The sequence below is a fragment of the Chrysemys picta genome, chromosome 4, assembly GCF_011386835.1.
Source record: "Chrysemys picta bellii isolate R12L10 chromosome 4, ASM1138683v2, whole genome shotgun sequence".
NCBI classification, from domain to species: Eukaryota; Metazoa; Chordata; order Testudines; family Emydidae; genus Chrysemys; species Chrysemys picta.
This window is the reverse complement of record NC_088794.1, coordinates 69,818,207-69,836,830: the sequence shown is the minus strand read 5'-3', so window position 1 is coordinate 69,836,830 and position 18,624 is coordinate 69,818,207. Positions and strand designations below refer to the sequence as shown.

At 40.7% G+C, this 18,624-nt stretch overlaps 1 protein-coding gene across 1 annotated transcript; it reads left to right on the top strand.

The window, feature by feature from the left end:
• Positions 1–6,412: 6,412 nt before the first annotated feature.
• On the top strand, positions 6,413–10,551 carry LOC112059263 (P2Y purinoceptor 1-like). The gene is made up of 2 exons (XM_024103643.3): positions 6,413–6,721; positions 8,880–10,551. The coding sequence occupies exons 1-2, from the start codon at positions 6,695–6,697 to the stop codon at positions 9,858–9,860; spliced, it is 1,008 nt and encodes a 335-aa protein (XP_023959411.2). The 5' UTR covers positions 6,413–6,694; the 3' UTR covers positions 9,861–10,551.
• The last annotated feature ends 8,073 nt before the right edge of the window (positions 10,552–18,624 follow it).

The following is an 18,624-nucleotide window of genomic DNA, read 5'->3' as shown; positions in this document are numbered from 1 at the left end:
AAGAGCTCCTTGTGGAATGTTCTTTCCACTCACAGGGGCCAGATGCTGATCTGGTACATGGTCAAATCCAGAGTAATCTCATTGATGTCCCTGGAGTTACTTCAAATTTACACTGGTGTAACTGAAATCTAACCCAGCCCAGGATCCTTAGGTCCAGCTGCTACATTGTAAAAGCTATTAAATCAATAACAGGGTATTTAAAGTAATGGCTAGTTACTTCTAGATGGAAACTAGCTACATCGTTAATGAGAGCTACTAATGTAACATACTGCAAACCATGCTGAAAATGTACACTTTGCAGGGTCTGATTCGATTCTCATTTACATTGGAGTTAGTGAGGTGTAACTCCAGGACAATCACTAGAGTTGCACTGGTGCAAAACTGTTGTTAGAGCGGAACAAGCTCCATCCATGTTGATCTACGTACAGTCAAGAGCTAGTATTGCACTGGTAACCACACTCCAATCTTTGCCTATGAGCACTCATTCCTGGCCTCCTAAAATACTATCACGAGATCAAATTCTGAGTTTACTGGTGGAAATCTGAACTACCCTAAGTGAAGTTTAACAGTTACTCTGGTTTTACATCATCCTAACTAAGAGCAGAATCTGTCCCACTGAATCCCTGCTCCTTGTAGAACTTATTGACACAGGCCCATGTACCTTCTCACATAAAAAAGAAAAGCCTCTCATATTGCTGAATCCCTCCTGTGCAAACATTCCTGCTCCATCTGTTCCATTTCCACCAGCCACCTATTTTTAGCCTCGTGAACCCCACTATGCTACCCCTTTCCTAGCCAAGACAGGATTGGCATTTCTCACCTTTACACACAACCTACTTAACATCATAACCTTGGAAGTCTTCACTGGCATCCCATTTCCAACAAACACAAAGGGAGTTCAGCATAGGGAGATGGCACTGAAATATATTGGGGCAGGGACTTCATAATTTCTACTGACATGTGCATTAAGTAGCTGGATCTTTTATAGAAGATTCATGTTTTCCTCCCCCATCTCGGCATACCTGACATGCTTGCCATCAATGCTATGTACAGCAGCTAAACTGTCCTGCACTCAGCAACAAAAAAACTTTGGTTCAACATCAGATTTTCCCTTATTCCATTTAGCTCTCATCATGTTGGCCTTTGTTGATTTCCCGCAACTGTTTCTTTGTGCAATTTAATAGAGAAAAAATGTTCCGGAAGCATGGACCATATGGTAGCTGACTCTTTGCGTATATTGTCAAGAGTAGTTTATGGAAAAGGTATAAAAATGCCCCGTCAGGAATGTACTAAAATGGAAGAACTCCTAGGAAGGTAGAGAGAAGTCTATGGTGTGTTGCCATATAGTCACAATGTAACACTTTGCTATCAGTGTCTCTTGAATAAACATTTCAGTTGACATTATCCCATTAGCAGAGTATCAGTAAACACTGCAGTGTTGTAGACAGTTATTTGTTCCCAGGTATTGCAATGTATTCTAGAAACTCTTTGGGTAAAATCCTGACCCGCCTATAAGAACTGGGCCCAAGGGGATTTTGGTCTACTGTCATTTCCACATCACCATTGGAAACTTAGAGTAGGGGCTTTGGGAGGACCATATGCAGGTAGACTGTAGGCAATACCACCCAGCAGGGCCTGTGTGGTGGCCCTTCACACCCTAGTGATTGGCTGATGCTAGTCTTTAGACCAGGAAGCCATTATGGGCAGCTGCCTGAGCAACAATGCAGACTGCTCCAGAATCTGCTCGCTGTAGACCCTAGACTCTGGCTTCTGACCCTGGTTTGTCCTTGACTCTGCTAGCTGTCTGCAACTTGGTGCCTGACCCTGACTTCTTGGCATTCTGAGCCGGCTCACTCCCAAGCCTGCTACTCATCTCCTGATCATCGTTTAGCAGCTGATTGGTACAAACAGGCTGCCCCTGGCCAGGCCTAACACCATGAAAGTACAGCTGTGTGAATAACAGATTGTTCAGTTCAATGGCCATACCAAAACATCTAACTTTAAAAACAAAATTTGTTTCAGATTGAAAAAAATGTATTACATTTTCAAGATTTTTTAAAAAACTCTTTTAGCATAAACTTGAAGTGTATTTTGACACGAAAAGATTTTTGAACATTTTCTATTTGAAACAAACATTTTGATTTTTTTTTTACTTGTGGAGGGAGTTAGAGCGGATGGAGGTTTAAACCAAAGCAATTCTGCAAATTCAACCCAAATTTGTGATACCTCTTTCATAGAAGCTAACTAATAGTGAGGCAAATCAGAAACAAATACAAGAAAACATTTCCTTACACAGCCCACGGCATTCACTGGCCTTGAAAGTCACAGTCAAGTATTGTGGCTGGATTATTTAAAAAAGGCTGGATTTTGCCACCAGTGAGAGCAGTTATATTTTTTGCATGATAAGTTAAACCTCGTGCTGCCAGATGCAAGCTGCTAGCATACTGAAGTCAGGAAGGATTTCCTCCTTTTTTGCATAGCACTGCACTGCACAGCTGGTTATGTACATCAGAAAAGATTTTGAGCTTTCTTTGAAGCAATTAAGAGAAAGGATGCTAAACTCAATGTGCTAGTTTGCAAATCCTATAGGCCAGATCACACCCCTATAACTCTGCTAGTGAAAGAGTTCTCCAGGCAATTTCCACTTCTCTATTGAAGTAGGATTCAGGTGTCTCTTTGACACTGTCTTCTTGCCTCCTTCCTAATGGACATTACAGAGGACTCGCTATTCCTGATCCCAGAGAAAGAGCAGTTTCACACAATATAATTGCTGAATGTAGCTCATTGGAACACCTAGGCACAATGAGATGAGTTAAAGGCACATGGCAGCCTTTAATTAAGATGTGACATTGATAAAAAAAAGGTGTAGCCATTATTTGACCTCACTTGTGGTTTGTTCTTAAAATTGTTCAAGAGACGAAATAACCAAACTTTAGCTATATTTATTAGCTAAAAACAAAGCAGTACAACGTGAAAAGGAGATATACATACCTTGAAAAGGAGATATACAGGAAGCAATTTTATCTCACAGCATGATTTAGCTACACAGAAGGTGTACTTCAGTGATACGCATTTCAGCTAGTAGTATTTATAGTATGATTTTTACAAGTTACAGAACTCTTTACATTTCACTAAAATCCAACCCACCAGTTCTTTAACTTCTTGTTTTGTGCTCTGTGGTTTTTCTTATGAAGTTCCCAAAAAGAGATTCCAAACCAGCTGGGTGTAGAGGTACAGTCTAACCTGTGCTAGACACACCTCTCATGTAACTTGGTTTCGATAGGCCTCCTATTTTCTAATGACAACACTGACTTCAGCTTTGCAAATGTTGTGGGCTACTTGACGTGGGTGAACAAAGGTGTGGAGAGTGCATAACATGTTCCATTAACATAACTTCCCAAGACATATCTCTAATGAATATTATACTAATATCATGTACATAATACCCATTAATGTGGTGCATACAACACTTTCCATGTATGTATTGGCTAACCGATACGTAACAGTGGACTGGATTGAAACCATAAGAGAACCACCTGCCATTTACACATGAATGCACAGCAACGAAAATGTAGTTATAAAGCAATGGCTTCCTCTTTGCTGTGACATAAAACGGAGGGCCAGATTAGATTAAAATGTATGAAAAGCCATGGGAGGAGACTTTTTACTTGAAAAGCTTAATGAAGAATCCATTATGGAGGTTACCCCAAATTGTCCCATTAAGGGAGAGGTAGGAAGGGGTGGGATGTTCCTCCACACACATAAGAAAGCCACTTTTAGACCTGATAGATCCCAAAGGACCCACACGGAGACCCTATACCTGCATAGTGTCTCTGGCCCCCATAACACATTCCCCCCCAGTACCAGTGGGGTTGCACTGTCAGGAAACCCTCTAGTATCAGCTGCCCACTGTCTCCTGGTTGGACATAGGGAATCTGCTGAAAGACACATACTGCTTGTGGCTGTGTGGGGAACAATGTGTATCACACCCAGCCTCAACCCCTGACAGTCGCTGACTCTCCCCTCTTCCCCATGTGGAGCCCAGACTTTGCAATACTCTGTCTTCAGCCACTTGATTCAGTCTCTGCATTGTTCTACTCTGCGGTCACTCCTCTGCACTGCCAGTCACTTGGCTATAGCTTTGTAGACATGACCATTTCTTTTGCTCTTGCTGACATCAACCATTTCATTCACCTTTCACCAGAGGTTAACCAGAGTTTCTGGCCAGCTGTGTTCCTCTGGCAAGCCAGAAGTGCACTTGACACAGGACAACTTCTTACTTCTGGCCATAGCTAATACATGTGAGCATTTACTGTTTCCAGCTGAGCAGTCTGTGTGGTAATGTGAGGTTAAATGCTAAGCAGCTGCATTTGAACCAGAAGGTTGCTTCCTGTTCCTGGGAAATGAGTGTGAAGTTTTGGAACGGAAGGGCTGGGAAACATGTTCCCATGGGATTGTGGGATAGAGTGGGCAGACTCTGAGCTATGTCCACACTGCAAAATGTGTGACCCACTTGCCTAGCAGGGACCATGGGGATGAGTCCAGAGGGGTTCTTGCCCCAAGTCACACTCATTTCTGTATGGACAAAAGGGGAGCTTGGGCTTAAACCCGAGTCTGAAACCAGTCTTAGTGCGATGGGTAGACACCCCTTCCCCCCACCCAATGCGGTCACAGAGCCCAAGCTCCAACACAAGCCCAAATGTCTACACTGCAGTTTTATAGCTCTGCAGCCTGAACCACACAAGACTGAGGCAGCTGACAGGCCAGCCAAGGGAGTTTTATTGCAGTGTAGACATACTCTCAGAGCCCCTTTATGCTAACTGGCAAAGGGTGCACCCAACACACTGTCTTTAGATTATTTAGCCAAACAGTGTCTTGTAAGGTATACAAAAACTGGTGACATGCTGGTTATTAATATTATTATGTACGGTTAGTTTGTAAAGCAATATGTATGTGTGCAGGAAGTATGTTCCTAAAATATGTTCAGCCCAAGCATTCCAAGGAAAGCAAATAAACAGTCATAAGCAAAGGAATGTTGTTTCACCCATTTGCCTGTGTCTCCAATGTAAATTGAGCAAGGTGAGACCAGAGACATTGGAAATACATTTACATGTAAGGTAAAAACTGTGATTAAGCCAATCGAAAAAGCAAATTGACCAGAGGATGAGGAAGACAGCATGGCATTTACCAGCAGGGGAGAGAAACTTTGTCTGGATTTACTTTGTAAAGAATACAGTTCAAAGGTTTACTGGACTATAAAAGGAAGGGGAACGAACCGCTTAATTATCCAAAGGGGACAACCCCCTCTGACTCTGTTAGAGTTGGATCCTGAAGGGCTGGAGATGCTGCAAACTTGATGTAAGTGAGAAAACTTCTTAGGCAAAGATTGCAACTTGCTAAAATTGAGTTTTAGTCACACTAAACAGATTGTTTTGTGTTGGCACCATACCTGTTTCTTTTTCTCTCACTTAGTATCACTTAAATCTCTGTTCTTTATTACTAAACTTAAACTTAGTGTTACTATAAACCATCTCAGTGCTGTTATATTGAGTTAAAGTGTGAGTCTTCAGTTAAACTGAGAGACTGGAGTGCTCACTGTCTCTTTGGAGGCAGCAAACAATCATTTCTGTGAGTGTCCAGTGTGAGGGACTGGACACTGCAGAGAGATGTTTCTGAGGGGGAAACAGGTTCACTGACTGTTACCTGCAAGGCAAGGTTAAGACTAGCAGAGTCTCTCCAAGTTTGCGGGTGAGGCGGACAGGGAGCTGATACACAGTCCAAGCCCCAGCAAAGCATACGCCTTGCTGAGGCAGAGGGGTAAAACAGTGACTCACTGTTCTGGCTGTCCTGAGGAAAGAGTCACAGCTGGTGTTATACTTATTGATGCCACAGTGATTATATTAGAGAGCGAGACAGGAAAATCAAAAAAGCAGGAAACCTATTTCTTTGAAATGTAACAGAAGGTCATCAGCTAATCATATGAAGGGAATGATCTCAAAAGTAAAAGTCATTTTGAACTTTATGTTAATGAACTATGAAGGGGAGGGCTATTCAGAAAACACTTGCAGTGTGAAGACTGATTATCTCGGCAATGAGGGGAAACTGAGGCGGTGCATCAAAACTGAGGCAGTCGATGGATTTCAAGCCAGACAAGGTAAGTTCCTGCTTCAGGGACCAACAGAATGCTTGTTATCTTATGGCCAGGAGGATGTTTTAAATTCAAACTACAGTCTGGCAGTAAATCACTCTTTTCTTCTACACAAAATAAGACAGAGGAGCCAACTTATGGATAATGAACAGGAAGAATTGAAGCTGGGCATGCATAGAAAAGGCTGGTTGTGGGGAAGGTGGGGTTGGTTTTTTGTTTTTTGCATCTAGCAGCTGAAAGAAATTAGAAGCAAAGGCAGAATTTGGAACCATACAGAAAATCTATCTTGACTCACTTTCAGCTTTGGGAAAAAAACACTTCAGATTTCCACCCAGTGTAATCAGACACCTGCCTATGTATGGAACACCCTCCCCTCCTCCTGTGCAGACGCAAAGCCATTATATCGGTGATATTATTCACACATCTGTCATGTCAGGGAGCCGGGCAGTTACCTTAGTAAGTGGGTAATTACAGGAGTAAACAGCTTTATTGCTGTATACACTGCTGCTGTTTCACTGCAGCAGTGTATACAGTACAGTGTATGGGATGAGGATGGGGAGAACACCTGGCCAGGTAAGTGCTTGCCATGTCTCTCTTTTTTGGGGGTGGTGGTGGTGTTCATGATTTCATATGAAGCTTGATGTGTGAAGTTTCCTAACTCAGTGTTTAAGTACAATTACTCTAGTCCAGGCAGTCATGGGCAATTCTGGGACTTTATAGTTAACTACTGCAAAAGGTATCCACAGTTTATAGTTCTTAGCACAAGAAATGAAGTAAAGAAGCGACACTGTCATCAAAGCAACACTTTCTTTTTTCTGTTTAGAAATACAGATTTTTACAACTCATTTTAGAATCTCTTCCTTGCAGTCCTGATACAGTATGGCAGGTGGTGGTAAAGTAATGAAAATAGAGCACAGTCCACAAAATATACAAGAAATGGGCAGGGGGGGGAGGAGGAGGAAGGGAATTGTTTCAGTCTTTAATATTATACATTTAACACAAGTAGATCATTTCTTATGGTAAGAACTGAGGTTTAATTTGATTTTTAGAGCCAGATTTTTGCATAATAGTATCCATTTCTGTGAGCATTGAATCATTGTGGATTCATTTTGTCCTTGCAATTGTGTGCTTCAAATCAAGGCTTCTAGATGACTAAGTGAATCAAATGTTGAACAAATTATGGCTGACTGAATATTTGGTACGTAGTCCATCTGGCCAGAATGTGATGTCTGTACTCATGAGGAACAATAATTTACACCAAAGGTACTCCCTTTGAAATCAGTGTGGCTAGTTGTGGATTAACATACTTCCCAATGTGCGGAAGGGAATACAGTGGAATAAGAGGAGAATAAATTAGCAAATCTCTTTTCAGGAGTCTAGTGAAAAGTCCATTCCAGAGGTCCTGGTCCCTCACTAATTTCTCTGGGACTTGTCTCTCGTTGATGTGAGAGAGGATAAAATACAAGTTGGGGATTGCAGATAGCTTGAGTCCCCAGGGATTCTTCGCTAAAAGACATAGTCACAGCAAGGGGAACAAAAGACCATATAGAATGACACTTGTTGATGAACCAGAACTTCTAGCTCTCAAGTCTTCCTGGTGACTTGAGTGTACAGCAGTGGATGATTACTTTATTAAGTATATTTTCACTCCTTTTCTCTTCATTAACTGTCTGCTCACAGTTTTCTCAAATCTATTTGCTATTCAAAATTGTAATTTCTGTGAGTGCATTTTGGTCCATAGCTCCTTTCACAAGAAGATAGTTCATTATGGATCTCTAGTATATGAAATTCAAGCTTTGTTGACTAGTTTTCACTTGGCATATAGGTTACACTGCATGTTTTTGGCCCCTGATTGGTTGAACATAATTTCTAGAAACAGGTTTTGGTGCAGATAGTCACAGCTACAAACTAAAAATGTGTTTACAACAATTATGCTCCAATATTTGCTTAAAATTTGCTATTTCTGGGAACACTCCCACCAGCAGACTAGTTTGCTTGGAAGTTCACAGAAAGCAAACACAACATGGATATGAATTCAGTGAAATGAATAATAACGTATACTTTTCACTTTGGCCCCGCTTTCGCAATGAAGAGTCAGAAAAGCTAGCCTTCTAGTCTGCACTGTCTTAAATCAGGATTAAGTCCACTGAAGTCAGTGGAGTTACATCAGTGTACATGACAGATGAATCAGCCCTGGAGTTACTATCCCATCCCATCTCCTAGAACTGGAAGGGACCTTGAAAGGTCATCGAGTCCAGCCCCCTGCCTTCACTAGCAGGACCAAGTACTGATTTTGCCCTAGATCCCTAAGTGGCCCCCTCAAGGATTGAACTCACAACCCTGGGTTTAGCAGGCCAATGCTCAAACCACTGAGCTATCCCTCCCCCCTTATGGGCCTTGATCTAAAGCGTATAGAAGTCAGTGGCAGTCTCTATTGATTTCAGTGGGCTATGGATCTAGGGTGACCAGATGTCCCGATTTTATAGGGACAGCCCCGATATTTGGGACTTTTTCTTATATAGGTACCTATTACCCTCCACCCTGTCCCGATTTTTCACATTTGCTATCTGACCACCCTACATGGATCAGAACGATATGATTTATTTGTCATGACAAGACCAGTGAGCGAAGGCTCAGACATCTCATCTTGGATATGATGGGAGGTGGACAGACTTTATTAAGTAGGTAATGTTGAGCTTAAGTGAAACCAGTTTGCTTTGTATTTGGACAGAAAGCAGAGGCAGACTTCTGTGGAAATTCTGGCACCATCCTAGGCACCATCCAGAGGACTCTCATCCCAGGGACCTTCCTCTTTATCCTGGCTGTGGGACTAACTTTGAACATGCCCGTCATCTGGATCCTCGTGTTCCGGGTGAAACGCTGGAACAGGAGCACTATTTTCCTTTGTAACTTAGTTTTGGCTGACATCACTTGGATCTTAACCCTCCCCTTTCTGATCTACTACCATCTGAATCAGCTGCATTGGATCTTTGGAGATGCTCTTTGTAAGATTACCAGGACAATTTACCATGTTTGCTATTATTGCAGCATCTACTTTGTCACTTGTCTGAGTGTGGATCGCTATTTGGCTATAGTGCATCCGCTAAAGTCTCTGTGGTTGTTAAATAAACAACAGTCACTACTGATTTCCCTCTCCATATGGGCAGTAACTAGCTTGGCCAGTGTGCCAGTCCCCTTTGTTGCCAGCACCCAGATATGCCCAGACAACAAAACTATTTGCTCTCTTTATGTATTTTCCAGCTCCACCTATATAACGCTTCCCTTTTCCATGTGCTGCACGGTGGTTGGCTGCTTGCTGCCTTTCATTGCTATCTGTTACTGTTACTGCAGCAGTGTCAGGACACTGCAAAAGACTGGCCTTCATCACTTTCAGAAAAGGGGTAAGCTCACCAAGCTCATGTACTCTGTTCTGATAATTTTTGCACTCCTTTATTTCCCTTACCACCTGTCAAGAAACACCTGCATCTTCTTAAGAGCATTGTGGCCCAATGGCAATAGGTCCATTGAGAATGCAGACACCGTGTTCTTTGTAGAGGTAGCAGTGTGTAGCCTTAATACTTGCATCAACCCTCTCTTCTGTTTCCTGGCAGGAGGGGATTTTCGAGACCAGGTTTGCAAAATAGCCTCCTCTTATTGTCACACCAAAACCTGGAGGAGTCAACAGCAAAGGACATCTGTGTACCCAGTATAACTCCATTCCCTCACAAAACTAACTTTGTCAAGCTGAAAATTATGGGAAAAATTTTAGCCCAATTGAAGTCAACAGCAAAACTCCATTGACTTCAGTTGTCAGGAGTTCACTGTTTATATAGTACCTTGGAGATGCTTTGATCTCTCAGATTTGTAAGAACCATTAACTTGGGAAATTTAATTCTGGAGATGTGGGAGATGGTTATAAGCAATAAAATTATTCAGGAAGTCCCAGAGTCTAAAATTTGTGTGAATCCTGGTTCCATTTTATTCAAAACACCAAAAATTAAGGAGGTAGTGAACAGAGCTGGCTGGAAAATGAACTTAATGTCACAAAAAGTATTACTATTTCAAAAGGTTCAAAACGGATCCTTTTTTGGTCAAAATTGAAAATGTTAACAAAATGCTTACTAGCATTTTTCACTTACCATTCCGATGAACAAATACGTTTGTTTATTGAATCTTGTTTTCAATTTTGATATAATTGCAATAAAATTTTCAATACTTTTGATTTTTTCAAAAATATTTTAAAAATGTAATTTTTAAATGAAAACAAAATTGTATGTTGACCATTTTTCATAAATTTTGTTTTGAGTACAGCCCATCTTGCTACAAAAACTTTTCACTCAAAAAATAAAATACCTTGGGTATAAGAAAATGTCTGCTTCTGGCAATGATTTCAAAGGTTAAGGGGGAGAGATGCTTGCATTATTTTTGCTCATCTTAGAAAGTAGACAGGTTTCAGAGTGGTAGCCGTGTTAGTCTGTATCAGCAAAAACAACAAGGACTCCTTGTGGCACCTTAGAGACTAACAAATTTATTTGGGCATAAGCTTTCGTGGGCTAAAACCCACTTCATCAGATGCATGGAATGAAAAATACAGTAGGCAGGTATATATATTACAGCACATGAAAAGATGGGAGTTGCCTTACCAAGTTGGGGGTCACTGCTAACGAGCCAATTCAATTAAGGTGGATTGTGGGCTATTCTCAACAGTTGACAAGAAGGGGTGAATACCAAGGGAGGGAAAATTACTTTTGTAGTGCTAATGATGCCAATGCAATCAAGATGGCCTATTTCCAACAGTCAACTTTCTTGATCTGCCACCAATTCTACCTCATGAGTAATCTACAATTTCTCCATTCTGGTTGCATTGCAGCTACCTGGATTTACTCCTTGTGCAGATTCTCCTTTTGCTATAAGGCCAACAGAAAAATCAGTAGATTATGATAATACCTTTTGAAGCTTATTCATACCAAACATATTGTGCTGGATAACCAGTCATAGGCCAGCTCATTTCTCTAAAAGAACATATACTGAAACATTGGGAGATACCAGGTGCTTGGATGCAATCAGGAACCGAAAAGCTTAGTTTACACTATCTTTCCTCCTCATCCACAGAATGGGCTTGATTCTGATCTTCCTTACACTGACAGAACTCAAAGGAATTACACCAGAATGAAACTTTTGCAAGTGAGATCAAAATCAGGCCCAGGTGTTTAGCAATCCTTATCAGCCACTCATTAACCATTTTCATTTTAAAATGTTTATTAGTTGCTTTACATCTTTCCATAACCCTTTATGAAACAGCAAAGGATTCATTAAGAAAAGGTCTTGGAGGAGAGGGTGAAAGAGGCTAAATTCTCAGATAATGGAATCCTTAACTAAATGAGACACATTCATTAAGAATGAATAAAGCCTCATTTTCAGAAGCACTGAACACCCAGAACTCCCACTGATTTCAGTGGGAGCTCAGCACTTCTGAAAAATCAGGCCACAAAACTAACTAGAGACAACTTCTGCTTATAGAGTGGCATTCACCCACATGCAGGGTGCCCATACCTGGACTTTTGCACCACTTTGCTCCTTTACAGGGAAGTGGAGCATGGATAAAATGGCCATTCCTGGTGGCTCCTATCCAATATGTGCCAAGGAGGGGTTTCATGCTGGCATTCAGATAGATTAATGGGAGCAGACAGGGAACTAGAGAGTGGATCAGCACTTGTGAGGATCCAGAACCCAGGCCTAAGGGCTAGTGAGAATCTGCTTTCAGCCCCACAGACTGTCCATAGGTTGGGAAAGGATTTCCAGCCCTTGCATCCCTGAGGCATTCCCTGCATAAGCACTAATGCTCTCTAAGGGTATGTCTACACTGCCCGCCCGATTGGCGGGCAGCGATTGATCCAACGGAGATCGATTTATCGCATCTAATCTAGACACGATAAATCGACCCCCGAGCGCTCTCCCATCGACTCCTGTAATCCAGCGCTGCGAGAGGCGCAGGCAGAATCAACGGGGGGAGCGGCAGCAGTCAACTAACCGTGGTGAAGACACCACGGTAAGTCAATCTAAGTACGTCAACTTCAGCTACGTTATTCACGTAGCTGAAGTTGCGTAACTTAGATTGATCCCCTCCCCCCCCGCCCTCCCCGCCCCCCCGCAGTGTAGACCAGGGCTAAGAAGATTCCATTACATTTAAGGCAGTACTTAGCTTCCTGTAGTTGAGTCCCAACAGAGAAATTTGCAGACTTTCTTATAATTCCCTCCCTTCGGTGCCCCACCAAATCCTACTATTTTTCTCTCAGTTGACACACACTCCCATTACCATTCAGGATTTATGACTTACTCACCATGCTTCTAGTCAAGGAGGACTGATGGGGGCTCTCTGTTAATACTGCTTCTTAACTTCCCGGAGGTGGGGTGGCTTTTGAATAACAGGCAATTGATTTATTAAGCTTTTTGGAAAAGAACAGTCAAGGCACAGTGTATGTGTGAAGTTAAGTTGCCCATGCAGTCTGAGACAGACTGCCGTGCTTGAGACCTTAGGTGTAATGCTAACCAGATGTGAAGGTACTTCTGGATGATTTATAATGCATACTGATGATGAGGCATGCACCATGCAGAGGGTGATTAATATTCTTGTCATAAATCATAAAATGTAGGCATCATGCTATGAAAATCTGTGGAAGCAAAGAAACCAACTCAGTTTAGAGGGTGACATAATATTAGACTGGCTGCACTCATGGATTCAATAGAGATCTTTAGCAAGATAAATTGCCTCCAGGGAATGCAGTTTCCATGAACTACAGGTGCCTTCCAGTAGAAGAGAGTGTGAAGGTGAACACAACCATGCAAACAGAAAGGTTTTTTAGAAAGTATTTGCATCCCAGAAATTCAGTCTAGGAGTTTGTGTCTAATGAAGAACTTTCAAATTAGTGCTAATAAGAAGTCAAAACTTTATTATTGGCCTGATTCAAAACTCACTGAAGTCAATGGGAGCCTTTGCAATTAATTCAATGGGCTTTGGATTGGGCCCTTAGAAAGAAGCCGACAACCAAAAGTCATGAATATCTGACAACATGCTCAGTGTGAAAGGAACTGGTGGTCTCCAATTCTTAGTAGACAAGTGCTGTGTCACAATTGTCTCTAATTGATACCAATATTGAGAGGCTGAACAAAGAAAATCAACCTTCTCCTGGTGGCATCTGACTCAGATAATGAAAATGAACATACATTGGTCCACACTACTTTGGATTGTTATAGAGCAGAACCCATAATCAGCATGGGTGCATGTCCCCTGGAATGGTGGTCGAAGCATGAAGGGACATATCTATCTTTAGTGCATCTGGCACATAAATATCTTGCAACGCTAGCTACAACAGTGCCATGAGAATGCCTGTTCTCACTTTCAGATAACATTGTAAACGAGAAGTGGGCAGCATTATCTGCAAATATAAACAAACTTGTTTGTCTGAGTGATTGGCTGAACAAGAAGTAGGACTGAGTGGCCTTGCAGGCTCTAAAATTTTACATTGTTTGATTTTTGAATGCATGTGTTTGTTTTTTTTACACAATTCTACATTTTTAAGTTCAACTTTCATGATAAGGAGATTGCACTACAGTACTTGTATTAGGTGAATTGAAAAATATTATTTCTTTTTTTTTATAGTGCAAATACTTGTAATCAAAAATAAATATAAAGTGAGCACTGTACACTTTGTATTCTGTGTTGTAATTGAAATAAATATATTTGAAAATGTAGAAAAATATCCAAAATATGTAATAAATTTCAATTGGTATTCTGTTGTTTAACAGTGCAATTAAAACGTGATTAATTTTTTAAATTGCGATTTTTTGAGTTAATTGTGTGAGTTAACTGCAATTAATCAACAGCTCTAGTTCCTTGCCCTGAAGAGCTTTCATTCTCCACCAGACTTGGTAATTTTATACTGCAGGTTTTCTATAGCCTGGGATATAAGCACGTGGAGCCTGGTCCCGCATTACTGGAGTCAATGGGAGTAGGACCAGGACCATGCTCTTGAAGAGGTCAGTAAGGTGCATGGCCATAGGTTTCCTGAAAGGAGCATACATTGCTCTGTGATACACCAAATCCATCCCATATCAAGCATGGGGAATGGTACTTTCCTTCCAATTTGGCCTAGTTGGTCATCTAATTGCACATACCCAATTGCATTTGAAGCCACAGCTTCCTCTAACAAAGCCAAATAGCTCTTCCAGGCCATAGCGGGTCCTTTTCCAACATATAACAAGAATGTTTGTGTATAAAAGGTGTAAAATTAGCCATCATATGATTAAATGAAATGAGATGAACCACATCCCCAGCCTCAGGTTAGTCTGTTCCCCAGAGACATTTGGAAATAAACTCTGTGTTCAGGAGAAGCCAATGTTTCCAGTTACACAAGATCACTTCAGGATCACAGATCTTTCAAAAGCAATGGAAAACAGGAGGGTGCAGTGTTTCAGTCTCAAACTAACAAGTGTCTTACACCCCTGATCCCTTGTTCCCTTGAACACAGCACAGTCGTCAGCATGCTCATTAGCAGTGTCCTAAAATAAAGCAGAGGTTTTCCTGCCACTTTTAATGATGTACTGTTTAAATGTTCCCAGAGGGAAAACTGAGAAACACCTTAGGTATTCAACAAAGCTGCGGCAATACAGTCATTCTGTTGCACAGGTTCCCTCAGAACCTTTTAAAAGCTTCAGCTCTCTTTTATGTCTTGTGGTAAGAAAAAGGACATTTATTCTCATGTTTGCCTTGAAAAATATGGACTCTTTCCCCAACGAAAATATCTACCACCATTTACCGCTTTAAATATTTATTGTGAAAAAAAGCCAAAATCTTTGTTGCTGATAGAATCGTGTTTCAAAAGATAACAGAATATCAAAGAGAGCTTCTAATGTCAACAAGACCACAGACAAATAACAACTAGAGCTGATTGGGTATTTTTTGTATTATTGTGATAATGAGAAAAATGAAATAGTGCTTTCTTGCAAAGTTTCTTACAAAACCAGTCTAAGATGGCAAAAATCTTGTAATGGCTCTTACTTTCTGAGGAAAATTTCTGTGTCTGTTCAAAAAGAATAGTTACATAACAGATAGGAATGACTCATTGGGGCTCAAAGTTGCTCATTAACATAGCGCAGTTATCCTGATTTTCTAAAAACCTTTAGTTGAGCATCTCCATAGATAAGAAAAACTCTCCAGGATGGGGTAGCCTATTGTGGGGACTTTATTACGCTTAAGAGGTATTTTTAGAACTGGAGGGCCAAAGGGTCAAGGACCCAAAAATGGCCTTTAAAATAATTTAAAAGCAACAAAAGGAAGTTGACACTGTGCTTCTAGAGGGGCTGGGACTGATCCTTATTTACACAAAGACCCTTTTACACAGCTCTGGCAATGTGAAGGGACACTAAAGTAGCATAAATTATATGTACATTCACTTTAAGCCCCCCTTTACACTGCCAGAGTGGTGTAAAGTAGCCTTAATGTCATTAAGAATAAGCCACGCTCGTCTGTTGTATCAGATTTAATTCAACTTTTGAATACAGCAATAAAGGATGCTATTAAAACAAAAATAGATTAGATTAGATATAATAAGGTAAAATAGAGGTCTTGACAATTTATGATAATTAAATATCTCATAATAGCATTAATAAATGAACACATGTTAACACCAATGTGCTTGGCCAGATTTCAATTTAGGTAATTACTTTTCATTGACTTAAATTCCACCACCATAAACTTTTGTACAATGTTCCTATGCACTGCTAAAATTCTTGATGTTTCACCCAGAGGTAGTTGCACTTCTATGTGTTATATGGTTGCTAAAGACCTTTGGGATCCTTTGGTATTAAATTTTAGATGAGCACAAGAATGTAAAGCATCAGTGTTGCTATGATAGCCAAAAATATAAGAACATAAGAACGGCCATACTGGGTCAGATCAAAGGTCCATCTAGCCCAGTATCCTGTCTTCCGACAGTGGCCAATGCCAGATGCCCCAGAGGGAATGAACAGAATAGGTAATCATCAAGCGATCCATCCCCTGTTGCCCATTCCCAGCTTCTGGCAAACAGAGGCTAGGGACACCATCCCTGCCCACACTGGCTAACAGCCATTGATGGACCTATCCTCCACGAACTTATCAAGTTTTTGAACCCTGTTATAGTCTTGGCCTTCACAACATCCTTTGGCAAGGAGTTCCACAGGTTGACTGTGCGTTATATGAAAAATACTTCCTTTTGTTTGTTTTAAACCTGCTGCCTATTAATTTCATTTGGTGACCCCTAGTTTGTGTGTTATGAGAAGGAGTAAATAACACTTCCTTATTTACTTTCTCCACACCAGTCATGATTTTATAGACCTCTATCATATCCCCCCTTAGTCGTCTCTTTTCCAAGCTGAAAAATCCCAGTTTTATTAATCTCTCCTCATATGGAAGCTGTTCCATACCCCTAATACTTTTTGTTGCCCTTTTCTGAATCTTTTCCAATTCCAATATATTTTTTTTTAGATGGGGCAACCATATCTGCAGGCAGTATTCAAGATGTGGATGTACCATGGATTTATATAGAGGCAAGATGATATTTTCTGTCTTATTATCTATCCCTTTCTTAATGTTTCCCAACATTCTGTTTGTTGGGTTTTTTTTTTTTGTTTTGTTTTGTTTTTTGACTGCCGTTGCACATTGAGTGGATGTTTTCAGAGAACTTTCCACAATGACTCCAAGATCTCTTTCTTGAGTGGCAACAGCTAATTTAGACCCCATTATTTTATATGTATTGTTGGAATTATGTTTTCCAATGTGCATTACTTTGCATTTATCAACATTTAATTTCATATGCCATTTTGTTACCCAGTCACCCAGTATTGTGAGATCCTTTTGTAGCTCTTCGCAGTGTGTTTGGGACTTAACTATCTTGAGTAGTATCTGCAAATTTTGCCACCTGACTGTTTACCCTTTTTTCCAGATCATTTATGAATATGTTGAATAGGACTGGTCCCAGTACAGATCCCTGGGGGACACCACTATTTACCTCTCTCCATTCTGAAAACTGACCATTTATTCCTACCCTTTGTTTCCTACATTTTAACCAGTTACTAATCCATAAGAGGACCTTCCCTCTTATCCCATGATAGCTTACTTTGCTTAGGAGCCTTTGGTAAGGGAGCTTGTCAAAGGCTTTCTGAAAATCTAAGAACAAGTTAAGCAAGCATATTCATTTCCAAGGCATAAATAAAATGTATGATACCAAATTTCTCTATGACAAAGCAGAAAAGCTGTGAGTGTTATAATACAGTGCTGCTTTGTTTGGCACTTTAAATGGGCTTTGTCAGTTGTTCATAATTTCTGTTAGAATTTTTTGTTCAGTATCTAGCTGTCTATGTTAAAAGTATACTAGTTGGAAAAAAATGAAACTAGAACTTCCCAATGTAGCTTGAAATTTTATAACTGCAGAGCAGTCAAATATGCTAACCTAAAGTCAAACTCTTTCTATGTTCAGACTGAAATACCATACATACTCTTACAGGAAAAACAAAAAATTAGTCCCCTTTACATTGCCTTATTCGCTTCCACCACCAGAGGGCACAAGCAATGCCTTCAACCAAATAAAGCATGCCCTTGATTCTTATGTGTCAAATTAACTTTTGAATCAACCCAGAATCAGATTCTGACATTATAATAAAAACCGAAACTTGAATGCTTTAAAACAGAAAAAAAATACCCTTTAAATGAATTCTCTGAATTAGTGCAATAATCTCATTTTTCTTTCTTATTAGAATTATTAATTTTATACCTTTGCCAAGCAAATGCAGCAACATGGAAGTGGAAGGAGGCGAGAGAGGACTTTGTAGCGAGTCAGTTTTTCACCGGAAGAGAAAACAGTGACAAAGGGAGTCTCAGAATATTTCCCAATTTAATTTATTCTGTTTTCTTTGAACAAAGCTTGCCAGCAGAGCTACACACTGAGGATTCTACTTGCCGAAAGACTGCACCTGCAGTCCAACCCTATAGCCAGCTCCTCGTTAGATCCTTGGTATCTTTCTCTCTGTGTGTCTTTTCTTGTGTCCTATCTGTTCCTGTGCTCTCACTCCAATGCCACAGGGCTGTATTTTCAATAAGCATGGGCTAATTCAGGGTAGATCTCAGCATTAACTTTCCTTCTGTCCAGCTGCTTAGGAACTCCTCAGCCTGGTTCAGTTAAAAACCATATTCTGTAGAGCCACAAGAGGAGAATACTTACAGGGGGCCTTTAAACTGGATCTCAGACTGCTTTGTACTGCTATAGTTGAATAATATATTCCAAAGTGCGGCATATGCAGAGACATTATTTATTATTATTTGCCTTGTGGGAACTTCCAGCCACCCCAGTGAGGATCAGGGTCCCATTGTGCGAGATGCTGTGCAGACACACTAGAAGACACCATCCTGTCCTTGAAGAGTTTACCATCTAATAAACCAA